This window comes from Alexandromys fortis, unplaced genomic scaffold (genome assembly GCF_014885135.2).
Source record: "Alexandromys fortis isolate MF-2015 unplaced genomic scaffold, M_Fortis_MF-2015_v1.1 scaffold_54, whole genome shotgun sequence".
NCBI classification, from domain to species: Eukaryota; Metazoa; Chordata; class Mammalia; order Rodentia; family Cricetidae; genus Alexandromys; species Alexandromys fortis.
The window spans coordinates 6,757,537-6,779,233 of NW_026067958.1; the positions used below are offsets into that span (position 1 = coordinate 6,757,537).

The following is a 21,697-nucleotide window of genomic DNA, read 5'->3' on the forward strand; positions in this document are numbered from 1 at the left end:
AAAAAAAAAAAAAAAAAAAAAAAAGAAAGAAAACACAAGAGGAACCCGTAGACATATGTAATTACTTATGGCATAAAAGAATTCTAAAGCTTTGGAAACACTGGGGAATTAGTGTCTAGGTAGAAGTTAACAGATAAGTGATGTAGGAGGGTCTTCTATCTATCTGTTGTTTCTGTTATTTCATTGGTTAATTAATAAAGAAAACTGCTTGGCCTGATAGGTCAGAACATAGGTAGGTGGGGAAGACAGAATAGAATGCTGGGAGAAAGAAAGCAGAGATAGGCAAACGCCATGAAGCTTTGGCCCAAGATGGACGTGGGTTAGAATCTTCCTGGTAAGCCATAACTCCATGGTGATACACAGATTACTGGAAATGGTTTAAAGCAAGATATGAGAGTTAGCCAAGAGCTAGATATAATGGGCCAGTATTTAAATGAATACAGTTTGTGTGTTGTTATTTCCAGGGGGAAAGCAGGCCTCCTCACCTCATCACTACAGATAGGCAAGCATGCCATGACTTGAGAAATATCCCTAAGCGCAATGGAAAGTAGTAAAGTGAAAATAAAGACAAGTGTTTGAGGTGAGAGGAGAGTAGCAAGTACTTTTAACTGTTGAACCATCTCTCTGGTTGCCCTAAAACTATTTTTATAACCAGAAATTTCACATAAATGCAAAATATGTTTTAATATACTCTCTCTTCTATTCACTATGTCTGGGTACCTGCTCAGGGTTTCACAGGCCAGTGCCCAGCCAGTGGGGACTGAGCAGAAAGAATCAAAGTCCCGCCCTCCCAAGTCAGAAAGGAAGAAAACAATTGGGGAATCAAATGTTTTGGATAGTGCTCAATTCTTCCAAGAAAAATCAAAGCAAGGAATTAGAAAGAGATGCAGCAGAGGAGCATGGTGATCTGATGTGAAAGGGGAGGAGACACTGGCACAGGAACAGTGCCAAAGGGGAGGGGACATCTGCATAGAAAGCCTACAAGTAAAGAAGGCAAAAGTCAGAGAGAGAGCTAAGACTGTACAGATCTCATTCCAAAAATCAAACAGGCATCTTCTCAAAACAAGGTAAAAACATAAAGGTGGTATGTGTTATACTTTATAATTTGAGGCTTTTTCCCGGGGCTTTGACAGCATATAGAATGAACACACGGCAGGTAAGATTTACCTTTTTATCCAGATCCCCTGAAGAATAATCTTCTTCTATAGGATGTCTGAAGCATAGGTTATGCTGATGCCACCACATCCACTGAGAACCCACTACAGACAGTAGTTAATCTGAAGAATCAGGGTAGGGTTCCACTTGGCTTTGGAACTTTTAAAAAAATTCTAAAAATGACACTTATACTAGGGAAACCTCACAGTGTTGTAGCACAGCATGCGATCAGCACCTAGTAGATCAGCTCCAGTGTGTAGCTAGGTTCCCTCACGGTGGGGTTTGTGATGTCATAATAGAGCTGAGAATGTCACAATATAGCAAGCAGACCGCAGGCTCTATCCACTCTGCTGCCTGAGATATCAAATCTCAAGAGTTATCCAATGAACCTCAAGGACTAAAATGAAATTCTCTTTAATGATCAGGAAAGTTGTTGATGTGTCTTGATGGAAAAGTGTTTAAGGAATATCTAAAATATTTAGAGGCTGAAAACAGAAAAACAGAACACCATAAATTGAAAACCTGAGGCCAGTCAGTGGTGGTGCCTCCAGCATTTGGGAGGCAGAGGCACGCAGATCTCTGTGAGTACAGACCTAGTCCCAGGACAGCCAGGGCTGTTACACAGGGAAATGCTGTCTCAAAAAACCAAAATAATAATAATAATAACAAAGAAATACAATAGAATATTTTATACAGCCTTAAAAAGAAGGAAAGTTGGCCGGGCGGTGGTGGCGCATGCCTTTAATCCCAGCACTAGGGAGGCAGAGGCAGGTGGATCTCTGGGAGTTCAAGGCCAGCCTGGTCTACAAGAGCTAGTTCTGGGATGGGCACCAAAGCTACAGAGAAACCCTGTCTCGAAAAAAGATGAACTTAGAGGAAATCATGACAAATGAAATAAGCCAGTCACAAAGAGATAAATTCTAGACAATTCTATGTCTAGGAGGTAGGTAGTTAAATTTCATGGAATCAGAGAGTAGAGTAGAATAGCAAGAGGAAAAGAAAAGGAGACCTGTTTATGGGCACAGTTTCAGGTTCCAAGATAGAAAAGTTCAATTTTACAACAAATGGCTAAAACTGGGCTGGAGAGATGACTCAGTTGGCAAGAATACTTGCTGTGTAAGAATGAGAACCTGAGTATGGATCTCTGGAACCCATGTAAAAATCCAGGTGTGACCCTGAATATACCTGTAACCAGTGCAGTCCTCTGGATGCCACATGAGCGGACACAGGTGAGCATCTATCTCCCCATCCCCCAAACACACACATAAACTAATAAAAAAGTAAATTTTTAAAAAAATAAATTACCATGGCTTGTAAGATGGCTCAGTGTATAAAGGTGCTTGTTGCTAAGCCTAACAACTGGAGTGCAATTCCTGAGATCCACATTGTAGAACACTCTTCTGACCTCTGTATTTACCCCAACACACAAGATGAATAAATAAAATACAATTTTTAAAAATGGTTAAAGGAATAGGAGAGAGAGATCAACAGCTACAAGCACTTGTTCTTGTAAAAGATCCAGAAGATTCAGCTCCCGCACATGGTGGCTAATAACTGTAGCTCTCATTCCAAGGGATCCAATGCCAACTTCTGACACCTTCTATAGGCACCATCTAGACAAAATCACACACACACACACACACACACACACACACACACACACACCCCTAAACAAAATAAACAATTAAATACCTGGGTATGGTGGCTCATGCTCTAATCCTAGCACCTACAAGGCTAAGGCAAGAGGATTGCCACTTGTTCCAGAGTATGTAAATATAACTAAAGCTATTTAGATATGTAGTATTTTTGGTTTTTAGCATTCTGATTTTTGGAAAGAGTTTCTTTTGGGGTTATTTAAAATAGATCCTTTAAATTACTAATGAGTTTTTTTTTTCAGAGTTGGGTGGGCTCTTAATCTTATGTATCAGAAGATATACTTAAGAAAATAGCTTCAATAAATAACAAAATACCTTGGGGAAGGGGGCATGCATATGTCACAGCACACAAATGGAGGTCAGAGGACAACCTGTGGGAGTCTGCTCTCTCCTACCTGTGGGTTTTGAAGGTTGAACTCACATTGTCAGATTCTATCATAAGTGCCTCTTCCTGTTAAGCCACCTTGCTGTCTTGCTGGTCTAGTTTTATTTCTTTTCTTTTTTTTATTTATTTATTATGTATACAATATCCTGTTGGCTTGTATGCCTGAAGGCCAGAAGAGAACACCAGACCTCATTACAGATGGTTGTGAGCCACCATGTGGTTGCTGGGAATTGAACTCAGGACCTTTGGAAGAGCAGGCAATGCTCTTAACCGCTGAGCCATCTCTCCAGCCCCCTAGTTTTTATTTCTTGAGGACAGACTCTCATGTCTGACTCTGAAGTCATTATGTAACAGAGTCTGATCTTAGAAGTCCTAATCCTTCTACCTCCAACTCCCAAGTACTAGGAATTATAGGCATAGGGCACAACACAAACCTTGCAATTTGACCTTAGAACAGAGATGAAAACGGTGCAGCCATTGCCTGGTGGGGTCCTTCTCTCCACTCATCAGTACAGAGCCCTAAGGCAAAGACCAAGATCAACAATTTCCAGGTTTTTAAATATGATCTTCAGGACCTGAGGAGCAGAAGCTCTGGAAAGGTCAGGAGTGCCACAGCTTCTGAGATCAAACCACATCACACACAAAAGACACTGAGCATTTTGGTCACAACTTTTAGTTCCACATGGTTTAATGATGATTTGGTCACATAAGAAAATAAATAATCTCCATACAAAGCTGAACTGAAGCCTAAATTACCATCCTCAAATTTAATTTTATTGGTTATCAGAAACTTCTGAGAATAATCAGCCCCTTTGGACACATGTAACAGGATTTAAATACTTTTGGGCTTGAACTTTTCATTTATACATACATATATAATATATATTACTATATAATAATAGTAGTTTTAGATACTACAAGACCTAAATGATTAATCCTGCTCATAAACTGAACTTAAGTCTAAATTATCATCCTCAAATTTAATTTTATTGAAGTTAGAGGATGATTTGAAGAAGTTGGCTTTCTCCTTTCAGGATTCAAAGTCCAATTGCTTGGTTTGGCAGCAGGCACCTTTATCTGCTGAGCCATCCCAGTGGCCCAGAAACTAGGTTTTAATAGAATAAAAGAATTAAATAAGGAGAAAGGATAGGAAAACTGAAAGTATAGATTCCTTAAGATGGAGTAATGAGAATAAAAAGGAGGATAAAGACTTAGGACATGTCTGAATCAAGTTGTCCTCTAACCTCCACATGAGTGTCATGGAACTCACGTCGTGTGTATACACACACACACACACACACACACAAAATATATATATATATATATATACATATATATAATATACATACATACATATTGCATAAATTACAAGTGCTTTGGGGGCAGCTTAGTGGTAACCTATTCAGCAATTTGTGACTGAGGCCTGCACAGCTAGAGTTCACCAGACTGATGGTCCCTTAGAACTGCACATTTATCAACTTAAAATGAGCGGGACCTAGTTTACTGACTGCTCAGCAGATGTCTCTGGAGAAATGGTATAAGCAGAAGTTAGTGAGTCAGCACTTAAAGAAAAGAAAGAAAAGGCAAAAAGAAGGGTTTATTTCAACTGTGACTTCAGCAAGAAATGGCAGAATTTGAGACCAGGAAATACAGCTTAAAAGCAAAATAAAACAGAAACACCCAAAGTGGAAAAAATACTTTTCATTCTATTCTATTCTCATAGATAAAATAGTGAAGGATATGCACAAAAATGTCAAAATGATTACAACATTATTATAACATGATTAACATCTCTAGATGCTAAAATACAGTTTTATGTTATTTTTCATTTTCTTATTCATTTCCTGCTTGCTTATCTACTTATCACTTATTTGTGTGCGTCTTGGGGGACATTCCAGTGTCACTGCACACGTGAAGGGAGATTAGCGGGACAGCTGTTTGTATTGGTTTGCTCCTTCCACCATGGAGGTCCTAAGAATCCAACTCAGGTCATCAAGCTTGGTAACTAGGTTGCCAAGTCAACTTTTTAGCCCTATGTGTGCCAGCACACACACACATACACACACTAAATAAATAAATATTTTATTTAAGATTCTGGGGATAGGGTGCTGGAGATAGCTCAGAAACTCAGAATGTTTGCTGCTTTTGCAGAGGACCCAAGTTTGGTTCCCAGACCCACACTGAGAAGCTCACAATTGCCTGTAACTCCAATTCCAGGAGACCCAATAATTTCTTCTGGCCTCCATTGGTACTTGCAGATACATGTGCATGTGCACACATGCATACACACACACAATATACATTTTTAATTATGAAAAATTATAGTAGTTCCTGTATCCCACATGGCCATGGCTCCACCAGAATCCTAGTAATGGCCTGCCTATTAGTTCACTGACTTTCAACCCCATCTCCACAGGGCTACTAGTATTCTAAACACAGTGGGCATATAAAATATTTTAAGCGTATTTAAAGTACAAGGTACTTTAAAGTCTCAACTATCTATAACCGTTGGCATACCAGTTCTGATTCCCAGACTAGACAGTAGACCACCTCCCAAAATCCTGTTTATTTATAGTTTCCCATATGCTGACTATACTTTTGCACACATTCCTCCCTCCACCCAGAATACTCTTCCCTCTCTTTCTACACCCACCTAAAAAACTACTAGCCCTTGTACTTACCTCAAATGAAAATCACATAAAGAGTGCCTAGTCAGCTGACTACTTCCTCTGCTATATGTCCCATTCTTTTTGCATTGTATACATCATTTACCACCACTTCATGTGTACTGGAATTGTTGAAATACCTATAAAGCTCATTACTCACGGTGCTTTGAAACAATGTTTCCCGTAGGCTCACATCTTTGAACACTTAGCCCCATTTGGGCAGGCACTTTTGGGGTAAGTTTAAGAGGTGGTCTTGCTGGAGGAAGTACATATCTGAAGGCAGGTTCTGAGAGTTTAAGGACTTATGCCATTCTCTGTCCACTCTCTCTGTTCCGTGCTTTGCTCACGGTGTGAACTCTCAATATCTTGCTGCAGGCACCACTCCTGCCCACCACTTGCTAACTTCCTCCACTCTGCCATCATGGCCACCTATCCCTCTAAAACCATATGCCCAAAACAAGTTGGTCATGGTGTTTTAACACAGCAACAGAAAAGTAACTGATACACCACTCCAAAGCTTTATTTTAAGTCAGAAGCTACAAGTCTCTGTGTTTAAAACTATGCCGAGTCAGTAGGTATTCTTTTAAACATTTACTTTCTTAACTATTTAATAAACCAATAAATTCATAAATGTATTTGTTTTATTATCTATTTATATAAGTATCTTGGGATCTGATCAAGGGGCATTAAGTATTATTAGCATTCTCTGAATGAAACCATTTTGAAGTTTCAGACCTAACTGAAGCCAGATGTAGTAGCTCACACTTGGGTGATTGAGGCAGAAGCAGCAGTACACTGAGTTTAAGACCAGCCTACAGTAACTACATTCTCAGTTTTAGGTCATCTTGGGAAACAGAATAAGGTTCTTTCTTTCTAGTAGAGGTGGCAATGCCCTGATAGATATCATACACTATCAAATAAAAGCTCCTGTGGTGGACTACTTGAATGTCTGGTTCTTGTTGTTGAGCTGTTTAGGAAGGTGTCACAACATGGTCCATGAATGAAGCTGTATGATATTTCTGAGACCCTATGAGAAAATTCCAAGTAAACAAGACAAGAGTCTGATAACCTCTGCTCCTCCATAACGTAGGTCGTTCTTGGAATGTGCTTTTTGACCCTCCGAGATGTAGGGTTTTCTTACAACTGGCTATTATTGGTTCATATGCCTCTACAGAAAAACATGCTTTGCCACATGCAGCTTGTCCTCGTGATTGCATACTTTACTCAGGTGACTCTTATTAACCCTCAGAGTTAATAATTGTTTGATGCTCTAAATAAAGTTGACTATTACATGAGACTTTAATCTGCCTCATTTTTAGGCCTCGCTATCCCTGGTTCACACCGCCAACTAGAGCAGTAAACAAGCGGCATCACAAATCAGGGACCTGAAGTCAGCTCTGCGATAAGAGAGTGGGGACCCTCAGAGAAGGAGGTGTAGCGAATGTGACAATCTATCTAATCTTGAATTCTCTTCACTTTTTAATAAGGAATAGGGGAGCCTAAGAAAAGGCTAACTTTACAGTAAGCAAGCTAGGGCACAGCATGAAGATGGGATTGGTTTACCAATTTGTCCCCAGCCTCAGGAGCTGCATGTCAGCAAAATCAAAATGTTTACCTACTTATGCACTAATCAATATATATTATAAACTCTAGAAGGAGAGGTGACATGTCTTTGCATATTATCTTGAGAGGCAAGAAAAGTACTACAGATATTTGCTGTATTATATTACTTTTTTTTTTTTCGAGACAGGGTTTCTCTGTGGCTTTGGAGCCTGTCCTGGAACTAGCTCTGTAGACCAGGCTGGTCTCGAACTCACAGAGATCCTCCTGCCTCCGCCTCCCAAGTGCTGGGATTAAAGGCGTGCGCCACCACCGCCGGACAATTATATTACTTTTAACTAACAATCAGTTTTTAAGAGGGTTACAGAACTTTATAAATTTTCAAATTTCATTCATAAATTACTATGGAATGATAGGAAACCAATATCCAGCTGGCAAACTATGGGATTTTTTTCATAAGAACTAAATTTATGATAGCAAAAATTGTTTAACCTTTTTCTATTCCACAGACAGATTCTTATTTTATTGATGGCTCATCTAACAGTATAGGAGGAATTCATGGTCCAGATATTTACCAATCTATTAATATTTCCTTTTCATTAGCCCAAGAGGTAGAACTGGCTTTTTTTCTTATCTATTATGGTTAGTTCATAAACCCTTAAATATAGTTTCAGATTCTGCTTATGTTGTAGGACGATTTCCAGCACTGGACTCATGGTTTTAGTGCAGAAGGAAATAAGCAAGCTGAAGCATTAACTTGCCCTATTTTTACTTCTCCAGAAAATTGGGAAGGGGTATGCATCTGCCATTGCAAATGGAGCCACTGAAAGATTATAGATCCCTCTTCAGCTCCTCTGGCCCTGGGCAATCAAGTCAGAAAGAAAGCAGAAGTCACCAGGAAAGATAGCAAACTTCAAACTGAAGGGCAAAAGGAAATATTCACCATATTATTGAAATCAAGTCTGCCAAGGTGGGGCCAAGTTAAGGCCCTGCAGGCCATGGGAGAAGTTATTTTACTAATGACTCTGTGTTTATGCCTGGACCTTGATACTGTAATAGACACATTCATTCATCTAGGAAGAGACTGTGTTTAATTTTTTTTCTTGGAATTTAAATTGCTTCCTCTTTGCAACGGCCATTATAAAATTTGCATTCCTATTAGAAGGCATATATGTACTTTTGTTTTACCAGATACCAGAATAGCTTTTCAGAACAGCATTTCAAGATATTCTCTAGATTTTTCTGATCAATAGAATAGTGTGTCTAGGCATAATTTGGATCTCTGTTCTTGGTGGCACAGTATTACACACAATGCTTTCACTATTCAAATATAATTTGCTTGCTTATAGGATACTCGGGCATCAAATGACAATTAGATTGCTCTACAACATCTCAAATCAAAACCATTGGATATCCTGCTTTTAACTAAAAAATGAAAAATATAAATAAAACAAGGAAAGATGTCAGAACACAGTCCATGAGTGAAGCTGTGGGAGATTTCTGAGACCTTGTGAGAAAGCTCCAAGTAAACAAGGCAGCAGTCTTGTGTCCTCTATTCCTCCATAGCATGGTTGTTCTTGGAATGGGCTTTCATACCCTTCCAGGAATAGTAGATAGAAGTGAGTTCAGTTCAGATTACTCATTACAAGTGGCTATTACTGGTTCATATGCCTCTATAAAAAATAAGTTTTTGCCACATTCATCTTGTCCTTGTGATTATATATATACTTTACTCAGGTGACTCGTCCGGATATAAATTATCTAATGCTCTGAGTAAACTTGGCTATTGCATGAGATTTAATCTGCTTCATTTTTAGGCCCCACTATCTCATTTTCACTCTGCAAACTAGAGCAGAAAAAGGAAGGATGAGGAGGTTTGGCCTTGTTGGAGATGTGTCACTGGGAGTGGGCTTTTAGGTTTCAAAAATCCCCACTAGGCCAGGCTAGCTCTCTGCTGCCTACAGATCAGGATATAAAATATTCAGCTGCAGTTTCAACACCATGCCTGCCAAATCCTGCCTGCCACCATGCTTCCTGCCATGATAATCATGGACTAATCCTCTAAAGCTATAAGCAAACTCCCAATTAAATACTTTCTATTATAAGTTTTCTTATCACAGTGTCTTTTCACAGCAATAGAACAGTAAAGATAACCCTAGTACTAGGAATGGATCATCTCCTTTTGAGTTGTTGACTAGTAAGTACAACAGACTCCCACATACTACAAACTATTACTGCTAATGTTATTTGTTACCCTCTGAAATGTGACAGTAAGACTCTATTGCTGAAAAAGCCACATACCGGAGTCATAGAATCTAGTAGTGACCTGAAAGCTTTATCCCTACTGACTAGCTTCCATAATGCAGCAAGGCGCTATTCACACTACTGGGGGGAAAACTAATCAATCTCACCCACTTATGAACCACACAAGCCACAATGATTGCCCTGACAAGACATGCCACTGGTATAAGAGTGGCATGAACATCACAAAATCAACCACAAAATCAACCACAAAATCAACCAACCACTTTCTAGTTGGATTTAAGGTCTGCTGATAAGTTGAAACCTGTGCCCAGCACCTTTGTCAGGCCCAGAGCCTATGGCTAGACAGGTCATAGTATCTAGGGAAGAACTTACTACCATTATGCTGTTAAATGGACATGGTATTAAATTGACTCCTAATGACTTATCATTATAGACATAGATTAATGCATCTCTCAACCCTGATCAGAAAAGCTTCTATTTGCAATAGATGGAAATTAACATAGAGACCCCCAACTGGTCAAGGTAAAGAGGATAAGAGATTTTAATCTCAGCACTCAGGAGGCAGAGGCAAGTGGAACTCTGTGGGTTCAAGGCCAGCCTGGTCTACATGGTGGGTTCCAGGCCAGTCAGGACTACACACACACACACAAAAAAAATGTAATTATAAAAAGAGGACACAATGTTGGGAAGGAACTTGAGCAGTTGAAAAGGGGTGAATATGATCAAAATATAGTATACAAAAATCTCAAAAGAACTAATAAGAAATTCAAAATCTAACTGATAGGAAAATAAAGATCAAACTAAATATATAATGAGCAAATAGAAAATTCCCACCAACATTATAAATATGATATTAGAACTATATATATTTGGAATTAGCAAACCAGTCAAGTAATAACTTGGGAGTTTACATGCTACAAAGAAGTCTTTTTCTTTCCTTCCCACATTGCTAGGAGCAGCGGGGGTCAGGGTACTACCAAGACTATGTTACAGTGCAAAAATATCTTCTCATCAGTCAAATAAATAAATATGAGAGTTTAAGATAAGTGAAAAAAATCTTCATACAATTCTCATTTCTACTCATTTTAACTTTTATCAGTGCCTGCCTGTGGCCTACCTGAGCTAGAGTAGGAACAGAAATTTGTTCAGTCTGCATATGAGCAGAGCTGTGCTCTGCCCCAGCATGTGTTACACTTCGATGCTGTTGTGATTCAATTGTTTCCATGGTCATTTGCCTAAAAAAACAAAAAGAAAAACACATTAAGGCAATAACTGAAGGATCTAGAAACATGGCTACTGTTTTTACCTAGCTATCTGATATTCACTTCTGGAATCCATCTATTTTTTGAGATTCCATTTTATACCTGTCAGAATGGCTAAGATCAAAAACACAAGTGACAGCTTTTGCTGGCAGATGAGGAGAAATGGAACACTCCTCCAGTGCTGGCAGCAGTGCAAACTTAATACAGCAACTATGGAATTCAATATGGTGGTTCCTCAGAAAATTGGCAATCAATCTACCTCAAGACCCAGCTACACTATTCCTGGGAATATACCCAAAGGAGACTCTACCCCATCACAAGGACACTTGCTCAACTGTGTTCATAGTGACTTTTTTCATAATAGCCAGAAACTGGAAACAACCTAGATGTCTGTCAACTGAAGAACAGATAAAGAAAATGTAGTATATCTACACAATAGAGTATTTATTACTCAGCAGTTAAAAATAAAAAAGACATCATGAAATTTGCAGGCAAATGGATGGAACTAGAAAAAAAATCATCCTAAGGTAACCCAGACGCAGAAAAACATAGTATGTACTCACTTCTAAGTAGACATTAGTTGTTAATAAAATGATAATCATGCTACAACCCACAGACCCAAAAAGGCTAAGTAACAAGGAGGCTCTAGGGGAATGTATGGACTCCCCTGGGAAGGGGAAATAAAACAGATTTTTCAGGTGGACTGGGGGTGGGTGGGGATGAGAACAGGACAGATTGGAACCTTCCTGGAACCTATGAGGGTGATCCTAGTGAGGACTCCTAGTAATGGAGGATATGGAGCCTGAACCAGTCATCTGTAACTAGGCAAAGTTTCCAGTGGTAGGACTGGTACACCAACTCTCCACAAAATCTTGAGCCCATGCCTGATACTGCCTAGATAGTCAGAAACTGGAAGCTGCCTGGCCCAGAAACATAGGGTAAAATCAAACACTACTTGCATTAAAAAAATAAATAAAAGCAATGAAATAATTTTTAATATTCTACTATACTCATAGACTGGTGCCTAGCCCAATAATCATCAGAAAGGTTTCCTCTGTCAGCTGATAGGAGCAGAAACAGAGAACCACAGCCAAACATTGGGCAGAGCTTAGGGAACCCAACAGAAGTGGGGAAAAAGGATTGTAGAAGCCAGAGGGGCCGAGGTCACCAGGAGAACATGGCTCATAGAATTAACTAAGCAGGGCTCATAGGGGCTCGCAGTGACTGGAGCAGTAATCACAAAGCCTTCATTGGTCTGTGCTACATACATCTGTGGCTGTTTGTTTAGCTTGGAGTTTTTGTGAGACTCCTAATAGTGGGAGGGAAGGTGTTTATGACTCTTTTGCCTGATCCTGGGAATCCTATACTAGGTTGCCTTGTCCAACCTTGACATAATGGTTAGTGCCTAGTCTTATTGCATCTTGTTATGCCATGTTCTTTCTGTTCATATCCCTGGAAGGCCTGCTCTTTTCTAAATAAAAATGGAGGAGCAGTGGATCTGGGGGAACAGGGAGGAGCTGGGAGAAACTGGGAAGAATGGGAGGAAGGAAGGATTCAGTCAGGATATATTATATGAGAGAAGAATAAATAAAAACAACTAAAAAGGAAAAAGGGCAAAGGAAATAGGCTCAGTAATAGAGTCTTAATGCTCTGACATAATTTTGTGCTCAATGAACACAAAAGATGTTAAGGGAATAATGTATTTTATAGGAATTGGCTGTTTAGTGCTTGCTGCCAAACTTGGTGATTTGAGTTCAATCCCTGGGTAGATTAAGAAATCCAAAACAAGCAAGTGGTCCTTTGACCTCCACACAACAAACAATAACAAACGTAATTTTTATGACTTAAAACAACCACATAATTGTTTTCTTGACAAGTGTTCTGTTTAGTATGAACAACAGCATTAGGTGAAATACTACAGGAAAAGTTCAGCATCAGTAATCCTCAGGTCTTAATACACCAGCTTTATGCTGTGATGTGATATGGAAGATTTCCTTCCCCATTGTTTATACTATGTTATAATTATGTACCTGAATCTGTTGGCAGCAGGCAGCTTCTAAAAACAAGTCTCCCAGCTAAGTAGAATCAGTAAGAATTGAGTACCTTCCTCCAGTTCCCAGTTATTTATTTACTCATTCATTCATCCAATTTAAAGCTCTAAGACGGGGAGCCCAGGGTTATATGCATGCCAGGGAGTGCTCTACCACTGACATATATCCTCAGACCCTCAGTTAGCAATATGGGAAAAATCACTGTTCAAGGAATAACTTAACTTTTGTTATATTTTTACTTCTGAACTCATGTTATGGTAATGGTTTATATATGGTATCTTTCTATAAGGTAATCATATTACAGGAAGTTTTACTCTATTAAGAGAAAATTAGTCATCAGAGAATGCAAATCAAAACAACTCTGAGATTCCATCTTACACCTGTAAGAATGGCCAAGATCAAAAACACTGATGACAACTTATGTTGAAGAGGTTATGGGGTAAAGGGAATACTCCTGCATTGCTGGTGGGAATGCAAGATGGTACAGACCCTTTGGATGTCAGTGTGGTGATTTTCCAGAAAATTAGGAAACAACCTTCCTCAAGACCCAGTAATATCACTTTTGGGTATCATATCCAAAGGATGCTCAATCGTGCCACACGAACATGTGCTCAACTATGTTCATAGCAGCTTTGTTTGTCATAGCCAGAACCTGGAAACAACCTAAATGCCCCTTGACCGAAGAATGGATAAGGAAAATGTGGTATATTTACACAATGGAGTACTACACAGCTGAAAAAAATGACATCTTGAAATTTGCAGGCAAATGGATGGAGCTAGAAAACATCATTTTGAATGAGGTGACCCAGACACAGAAAGACAATTATCACATGTACTCACTCATAAGTGGTTTTTAAACATAAAGCAAAGAAAACCAGCCCACAATTCACAATCCCAGAGAACTGGGACAACAATGAGGACTAAGAGAGACATACATAGATCTAATCTACATGGGAAGTAGAAAAAGACAAGATCTCCTGAGTAAATTGGGAGCATGGGGCCCTTGGGTGAGGGTTGAAGGGGAGGGGAGAGGCAGGGAGAGGATTAGAGAAAAATGTAGAGCTCAATAAAAATCAATTTGAACAAACAAACAGAAAGAAAGAAAGAAAAATATAAAAGCCAGATGTGATAGTTTGAATGGGTCCCCCATAGACTCAAATATTTAAACATTTGACAACATAGATATATGAACACATGAAGACATGTGTGTACACAGACACCACTAATTTTCTTATCACTGGAACTTTTGGCTCTAGGCAAGACTTTCCAAAGAAGAGGGAAACATATCCACCTACCTTACATTTGTCCTCATATACTTTTTCCTGACACATTTGCTCATTATTATTACATGTGTAATTAATGTTTTGCTCCTTCCTTGTTTTCTTCTTTATTTATCCTGCAGTAAAATCACAATGTTGAATTAGGAGGTCATAATAGTTTATTTTTAAAAAATTAAATCTCTCAGTGCTGAACTAGAAATTTCCTCCCTCTCTCTCTCTCTCTCTCTCTCTCTCTCTCTCTCTCTCTCTCTCTCTCTCTTTCTCTCTCCTTTTTATCATTTTTGAGACAGGGTTTTTTTTTCTTTAGCCCTTTCTGGCCTGGAACTTGCTATGTAGCCCTGGCTGGCTTGCATCATACTACAGAGATCTGACTGCCTCTGCCTCTCAAGTGCTAGCTTAGAGGTATGCACCATTATATCTGGTATAGCGGCACATATCTTTAATCTTAGCACTTGAGAAGCAGAGATAGGCAGAACTCTTTTGACTTCTAGGCCACCCTAATCTATATAGTCACAGACCACCCAGAGTTCCATAGTGAAAGCATCTAAGAAAACAAACAACAATCACAAAAAAAAAAGCCTTATCAATTCATTACTCAATGTTCTTCTCTTCCTAGGAAGAAGGAGTCATACGACTTACACTGGATTACTCAGATCCACTGGAATGAAAGCAGTACCATCTAATCCCACACTCAGTATAACACTCAGCTATCCACTATTTACAAAGGCAAACGCAACTTCATAAACTTAATGAGAATATGAGCAAAGGGGTCAAGACCATGATGGGGACACCCACTGACACAGTCTACCTGAGCTAATGGGAGCTCACCAACACCTGCCAGACAGGGAAGGAACCAGCATAGGATCAAACTAGTGTCCCTCTGAGTGTGGCTGACAACTGCATGGCTGGGGCAGACTGAGGGGACACTGGCAGTGGCACCAGGATTTATCCCTACTGCTTGTACTGGCTTTTTGGGGGGGGAACCTATTCTCTTTGGATGGAACCGTTGCTCAGCCTAGATATATACAGTAGGGAGGGCTTTGAACCTTCTCCAAAGCAATGTGCCTTACCCTCTCTGAGGATGGGATGGGGAGTGGGGAGGAAAAAATGGAGGGAATGGAAAGAAGGGAGGGAGTGGGAACTTGGATTGGTATGTGTAATGAAAAAAAAGATAGTTTTCTTTTTTAAATAAATAAAAACCAAAAAGGTAATGATTTTTATCATTTTACCTTTTTTTAGAAACTTAGCTCTATTTTCTAAGTGTGGTATCCATCCCCCTAGAGAGTATAGATGCCTACAGAGGCCAGAGGTGTCAGATCCCCTGAATGTGGTGCTAGGACTTAAACTTGGGTCCTCTGAAGAGTAGTATGTGTTCTTAACTGCTGGAACCATCTCTCCAGACTAAATTTATCATTTTCTTAAATTTCACTCCATTGCAATAAAATTTTCAGCCACTTTCTTTTACCTTAAATTCAACGTTGAGTTTTGGCAGAAAATTTTTTTCTCTTGAAAAATGGTCTCACTAGTCAGCCCTGGCTGGCCTTGAACTCACAGAGACCCTCCCACCTCTGTGTTGAGTGCTGGGACTACAGGTGTGCAGTACAGGACCAGCCTGCACTCTAAACTACCACTTCATCCAAAAACTTCCTCTCAGTCACTTTAAATGGCTGGTATGGACAGCCAGAGCTACACAGAGAAACCCTGTCTCAAAAAAACAGACGAATAAACAAACACACAGGCTGGTGCCTAAGTAAGTAAAATATTTTTAGAGTCATGTAAGAAGGCTCATTTGGTAAAGCTACTTGCTGCCAAGCCTAATGGCCTGGGTTCAATCCCTGAAACCGATGCAAAGACAAGAGAACAGATTCCCACTGACCTTCATATATGCCTTGTCTCAGGCATTCACAGATGCAAACATATATGTGTATACACACGCACACGCGTGCACACACACAAAATAACTGTAGAAAGAAATAGGCTGGGCAGGGTTGCACACACCTTTAATCCCAGCACTTAGGAGGCAAAGGCAGCAGGATCCCTGTTAGTTCAAGGCCAGCCTGATCTATAGATAGAGTTACAGGACAGCCAGGACTTTAACACAGAGAAACCCTGTCTAAAAAATAATAATAATAAAGGCGGAGGAGGGTTGAAGAGAGGGGCTCACGAAATGGCGCAATGACTAAGAGTACTTGTACTCTTTCAAAGACCTGAGTTTGGTTCCTGCCCATTGGGTGGCTCACAACTGCCTGTTACTCCAGCTACAAGGAATTTATCTAATGCTCTCCTTTGGTCTTCACCATCAGTACACATATGTACATACTCACACAGAGACACATAAATAAAACTTTTTTTTTTAGATAAGATTCACTATGCAACTCTGGCTGGTCTGGAATCACAGTATTGACCAAACTGGCCTGACCCAGAGATCTGCCTGTCTCTGCTTCCCAAGTACTGAATTTAAAGGGATACATTCAGCATGATAAATGTTTTTTTTTTAATTTAACCATTTTTTTTTACTTCTAAACATTTGACATTGTAAAATATGGTAAAACTGATAAAGAAAAAGACCAAAATGTCTAAGACTTCATCTCAGAGTTAGAAAGAATGCCAGCAATTCAGGGTGTAGTCATGGGTACACTGCTCCCAGAACTCTGGGCCTCTTTGAAACTTCAGACAACAGTCAGGCTTGCCACTCTTTTTTTTTTTTTTTTTTTTTTTTTTGGTTTTTCGAGACAGGGTTTCTCTGTAGCTTTGGTGACCATCCCGGAACTAGCTCTTGTAGACCAGGCTGGCCTCGAACTCCCAAAGATCCGCCTGTCTCTGCCTCCAGAGTGCTGGGATTAAAGGCGGGCTGGCTTGCCACTCTTTTGCATACACCTGTAATCCCAGCACTGGTGAGGTTGAAGTAGGGGAATCAGGAGTTCAACATTCTTTGGATACACAGGGAGTTCAAGGCCAGCTTGAGCTACAAGACACCCCTGCATTAAAAGGACTGAAGCGATCCACTGGAGAGAAGGCTCATCAGTTAACAACACTTGCTCTCCCAAAGGATCCAGATTTGGTTCTCATCATCTACACAGTATCTAACAACTATAAACTCCAATCTCCAGTTCCAGACGAGCCAATGCCCTCTCCTGGACTCCCCAGGTACTGCTTGTACATAGTACACAGACATACATGCAGGCAAACCACCTATACATATTAAATAAAAATAATGAAGGACTGACAAGATGGCTTAACTGATAAGGCATTTGCTATATAAGCCTGGTGGTCTGACTTCAATCCCCAGAACCCATGTAAAGGGAGAAGGAGAGAACCAACTTGACAAAGTTGTCTTCTGATCTAAAAACATGGCATACAAGCCCCCCCAACCCCCCCCCCCACACAATAATACTAATATAAAATTTTTAATAACAAAGGGCACCATTCCTTGATATTAACCCTTACTGTTAATTATATAATGCTAGCATTTCATGAGGAAACATCTTATCCTCTTTAAAATTCCTATAACCAAGAGAAAGGATAGGAACCATTGGTTCATTAAATAGTGATCATTATCTGTTACATGTCAAGCTCTTATGCAAAATCCTGGCGACACTGGAGAGCAGAGTGTAGACAGTCTGCTCTCCAAGAGTCTGCAGTCTAAAGCAGGAACAAATATATAAACAAAGAATAATGATAATATCTGATCACAGGACAACAGAATAAAAAATAACTGATACCTATATTTCACTACAAAATATTATAATTCATCAAATAATATCTTTTTAATTTTTAGTTTTATTATTTTATATGAGGAGGTGGACAAGTGGATGTCAGAAGATAACTCTGTGGAATCAATTCTCTCCTTTCAGTATAAGATTCAGAAATTAAAGTCTGATCATCAGGCATGGATAGCAAGCACTTTTACCCACTAAACCATTCTGTCTGTCCTGAATAAATGATATACTCTGTAGCTGTTGCTTGTTGTTGAAACAAAGTATCACTGTGTAGACCTCACTACCTGGAACTCACTATATAGACCAGCTGGGTTTGAATTTACAAAGACTCACCTGCCTCCAGTGTGCTGGGATTAAAGATATTTGCTACCCTGCCCAGACTGAAAAACATAAATGTTTCTAAAGCAAGGGGGGGGTACAAAAAAAATCTCTGCACTTGAGAGGTAGAGACAGGCAGATCTTTGTGAGCTCAAGGATACTCTGGTCTAAATGCAAGTTCCAGGCCAGCTAAGACTAAACTGTGAGACTCTCAAAATGACAACAAAGAAAACATCACAATGTAAAAGAAAAAATATGAGGAAAAGGTATTCAGTGAAACTTAGGCGCAGCCACTCACTTCCTCTTCCTAGCGGCAGTCAGCACTGTGACCAGCTTCCTGGCATCGCAAGTGTGACAAAAGATTAGCCTCAATAACAAACTAGATTCTGGCATGGAATTATCAGAGAAATAATTCATTCCACCCTCTCTCTAAGATGCTCTCTCTGGTTAGCTACCAAGTTGCCAAACCTATAGGATGTTTTTTAGGCTCCATTTCCCTTAATGCCTCTTCAGCATTCCCCACTTTGCTTAAATTCTAACCCTCTTGAAGTCTGTGTAACACTACCTTCTGCTTTTTCTTCCACATCACTCAGCCCTTTGTTCTGTCTTGATTTTTGGTTCTGAAACAAGATCTTGAGGCTTGACTGATGGCCTGGTGGCTAAGAGCACTGGCTGCTCTTCCGGAAAGCCAGGATTCTCTTCCCAAAACCCACATGGTGGTCACAACCATCCATAATTCCAGTCCCAGAGGAACTGAAAGCCTCTGAAGCCTCTGAAGGTACTAGGCATACACATAACATAGAGGCATAGACACAAATAAAACACCTACACACAAAATAAAATAAAATAAAATAAACACTTGAAACAGGATCTCACTCTAGCTCAGCCTGGTTTCAAACTCACTATGATCCTCCGACCTCAGCCTCCCAACTGCTGCTGAGGTCACAAGCATGAGCCTGTATAAACCACATCTGTTGATCCACTCTTAAAAAATTGGCATTAGGGGGCTGGAGAGATGGCTCAGAGGTTAAGAGCATTGCCTACTCTTCCAAAGGTCCTGAGTTCAATTCCTGGCAACCACATGATGGCTCACAACCATCTGTAATGAGGTCTGGTGCCCTCTTCTGGCCTGCAGACATACACACAGACAGAATATTGTGTACATAATAAATAAATTTTAAAAATTGGCATTACAGCTCGGTGTGGTGGTGCACGTCTTTAATTCTAACACTGGGAAGGCAGTGAGCTCAATGCTAGCTTGGTCTAAGTAGCAAGTTCCAGGCAAGCCTGTGCTATACAGTGAGACTGTCTCAAAAAGCAAACAAACAAAACAAAACAAACAAGGTTAGTTTTACACAGGCCTCCATGAACAGCAATGCTCCACACACTTCCTAGGCCATTTCATCTTCGTTTGATGATTCTCAAATTTCACTTCAAACTACACTTCTTCCGAACATCAGGCTCCCAAGAATCTGCCAGGTGTCTCTGGTGGGCTCACAGGTCTCAAACACATGTTCAAAGTTAACCCAAAGCTCCCTCCCCATCCGGAAGTTGTCTCCTGCTGTACTCTGATTTCACTGACTGGCAGAACTATCGACTCAGAACCCTAGCAGTTCTCTCCCTTCACACTGTACCTTTGTCCCCAGTTCCTGAGGTGGAAATGTGGCTGACCAGTTCAGAACACTGATGGAGTTGGGTAAAGAGCATTGTGAGTTGATGGAGTATGAACTGGAGTTCTACCCCTTATGAGCTCTGTGAGCTCAACACTTACCAAATATCCATTCTCTGCAGCCACATCACTGAACCTGAAATGTCCAGCTGTAGCACGATTAATTAAAACCCAGAAACAGAGATTGGGGCTCAACCTGAAAACCAGAAAAACAAAGCAGCCAGCCACTGACTCTTACATATACCTCAGTCTGAAAATGGCGATCCTGCCTCTAGGAATCTCAGAACAAGACTGAGACTGAGAGCTGTCTCCTCCCATTTTATAATCCTCTCTAGTTCTGGGATTAAAGGCATGCACCACTACAGCTCAGTTTCTACAGTAAACTAGTGTGGCTATTGGGATTAAGGTGTGCGCCATCACTGTCTGGTCTGCCTGGCTACTGGGATTAAGGTGTGCCATCACTGTCTGGTCTGCCTGGCTACTGGGATTAAGGTGTGCCCATCACTGTCTGGTCTGCATGGCTCATCAATGCAGCTGTTTTACTCTCTGATCCTCAGGCCAGCTTTACTTATTAAAATACAAATGAAATAACACTACATCCAGCTGTTCTTGGAATGTGGGATTAGAATCACTGTTCAGTCCTGATAATTCTATGATAATTCTATCTCCTAATGTCATCGTCCCTTCAACTTTGTTCACTCTGCCGTGCTTCTAGCTACCACCCTAGTCATATTTTGGCAAGAGGGAGTTAAGTCCTTCCCTCCTACACCTCATTCAAACCTCTCAACTTCTTGCAATCCGCTTCATTTGGCCACAGCACTGTTTGAAATGCTATTTCCTCGCCTGAAATTACCCATAGTTCCCTTCATCTTAAGGACAAATATGCTAAGTTCTAAGCATACTGACTTTAGCGATTTGTGGGACATTTAAAGCTCATTATAAGGGCACTGAGGGGTTAAAGAATGGTTCAGAAGGACTTTGTGAGGATTTGTTGAAGCAGAGTTCCTAGTTTATTTCAGTATGAACCATGCATGATTTGAAATTTTTAATTGTTTTTATGTGTGATTGTATATGTAGTATTAGAGACTAAACCTAGGGCCTAATGCAGGTTAGGCAAGCACTCTATCACTAAAGTACACTCCTAGTTGGGGAGTTGTGTGTGAGTTGTTTGTTTTGTTTTTTGGTATTTCAAGCAGATTCTCTGTAGTTCAGAATACCCACAAACTGGCAGTAATCTTCCTGCGTGAGTATCCTGAATTCTGGTCATATGCATTGGGCAAATAACAGTTTCTATTAAGTACAAAACCTTAGTTCAAAAATTCCTTTTCCTAGATCTAGGTTTCTGAAAACATTTGGTGGGGACTTGTGTACCATGACCATGAAAACTTGATTACAGAAACAGCGCCTGGCACTTAGCTCACCTGGCACCAATATGTCGCTTTGTTTTCACTCCCTGGCATAAAAGCTTCAATTAATTACAATGCTCTGTCAGCACCCATAAACATCCATGAAGAGCACTGTTGAAATAAGAGCGGCGGGGCTGCGTCCCCAACACCCCAGCCGCTTGGCTAGCTCATGCCCGAAATAACAACACACAAACTGTATTCATTTAAGAACTGCTTGGCCCATGAACTCTAGCCCTTACAGGCTAATTCTCGCACCTGGGCTAGCCCATTTCTAATGATGTGTGTAAGCACCCCAAGGTGCGCTTA

General features: G+C 40.2%; 1 protein-coding gene across 14 annotated transcripts in view; it reads right to left on the bottom strand.

The window, feature by feature from the left end:
* Crem (cAMP responsive element modulator) overlaps positions 1-21,697 on the bottom strand; it is a 78,626-nt gene that overhangs the window by 47,549 nt on the left and 9,380 nt on the right. For 11 of the 14 annotated variants that reach the window (XM_050152568.1, XM_050152566.1, XM_050152561.1 and 8 more), the window contains exons 2-3: positions 14,295-14,395; positions 10,804-10,921 (exon numbers count right to left, since the gene is read on the bottom strand). In XM_050152568.1, the coding sequence (XP_050008525.1) occupies positions 10,804-10,921; positions 14,295-14,338 (162 nt within the window). In that variant the 5' untranslated portion in view covers positions 14,339-14,395. Of the gene's footprint in view, positions 1-10,803; positions 10,924-14,294; positions 14,396-21,697 lie in introns of those variants that run through there. The other 3 variants (XM_050152559.1, XM_050152577.1, XM_050152575.1) reach the window with 3 other exon arrangements.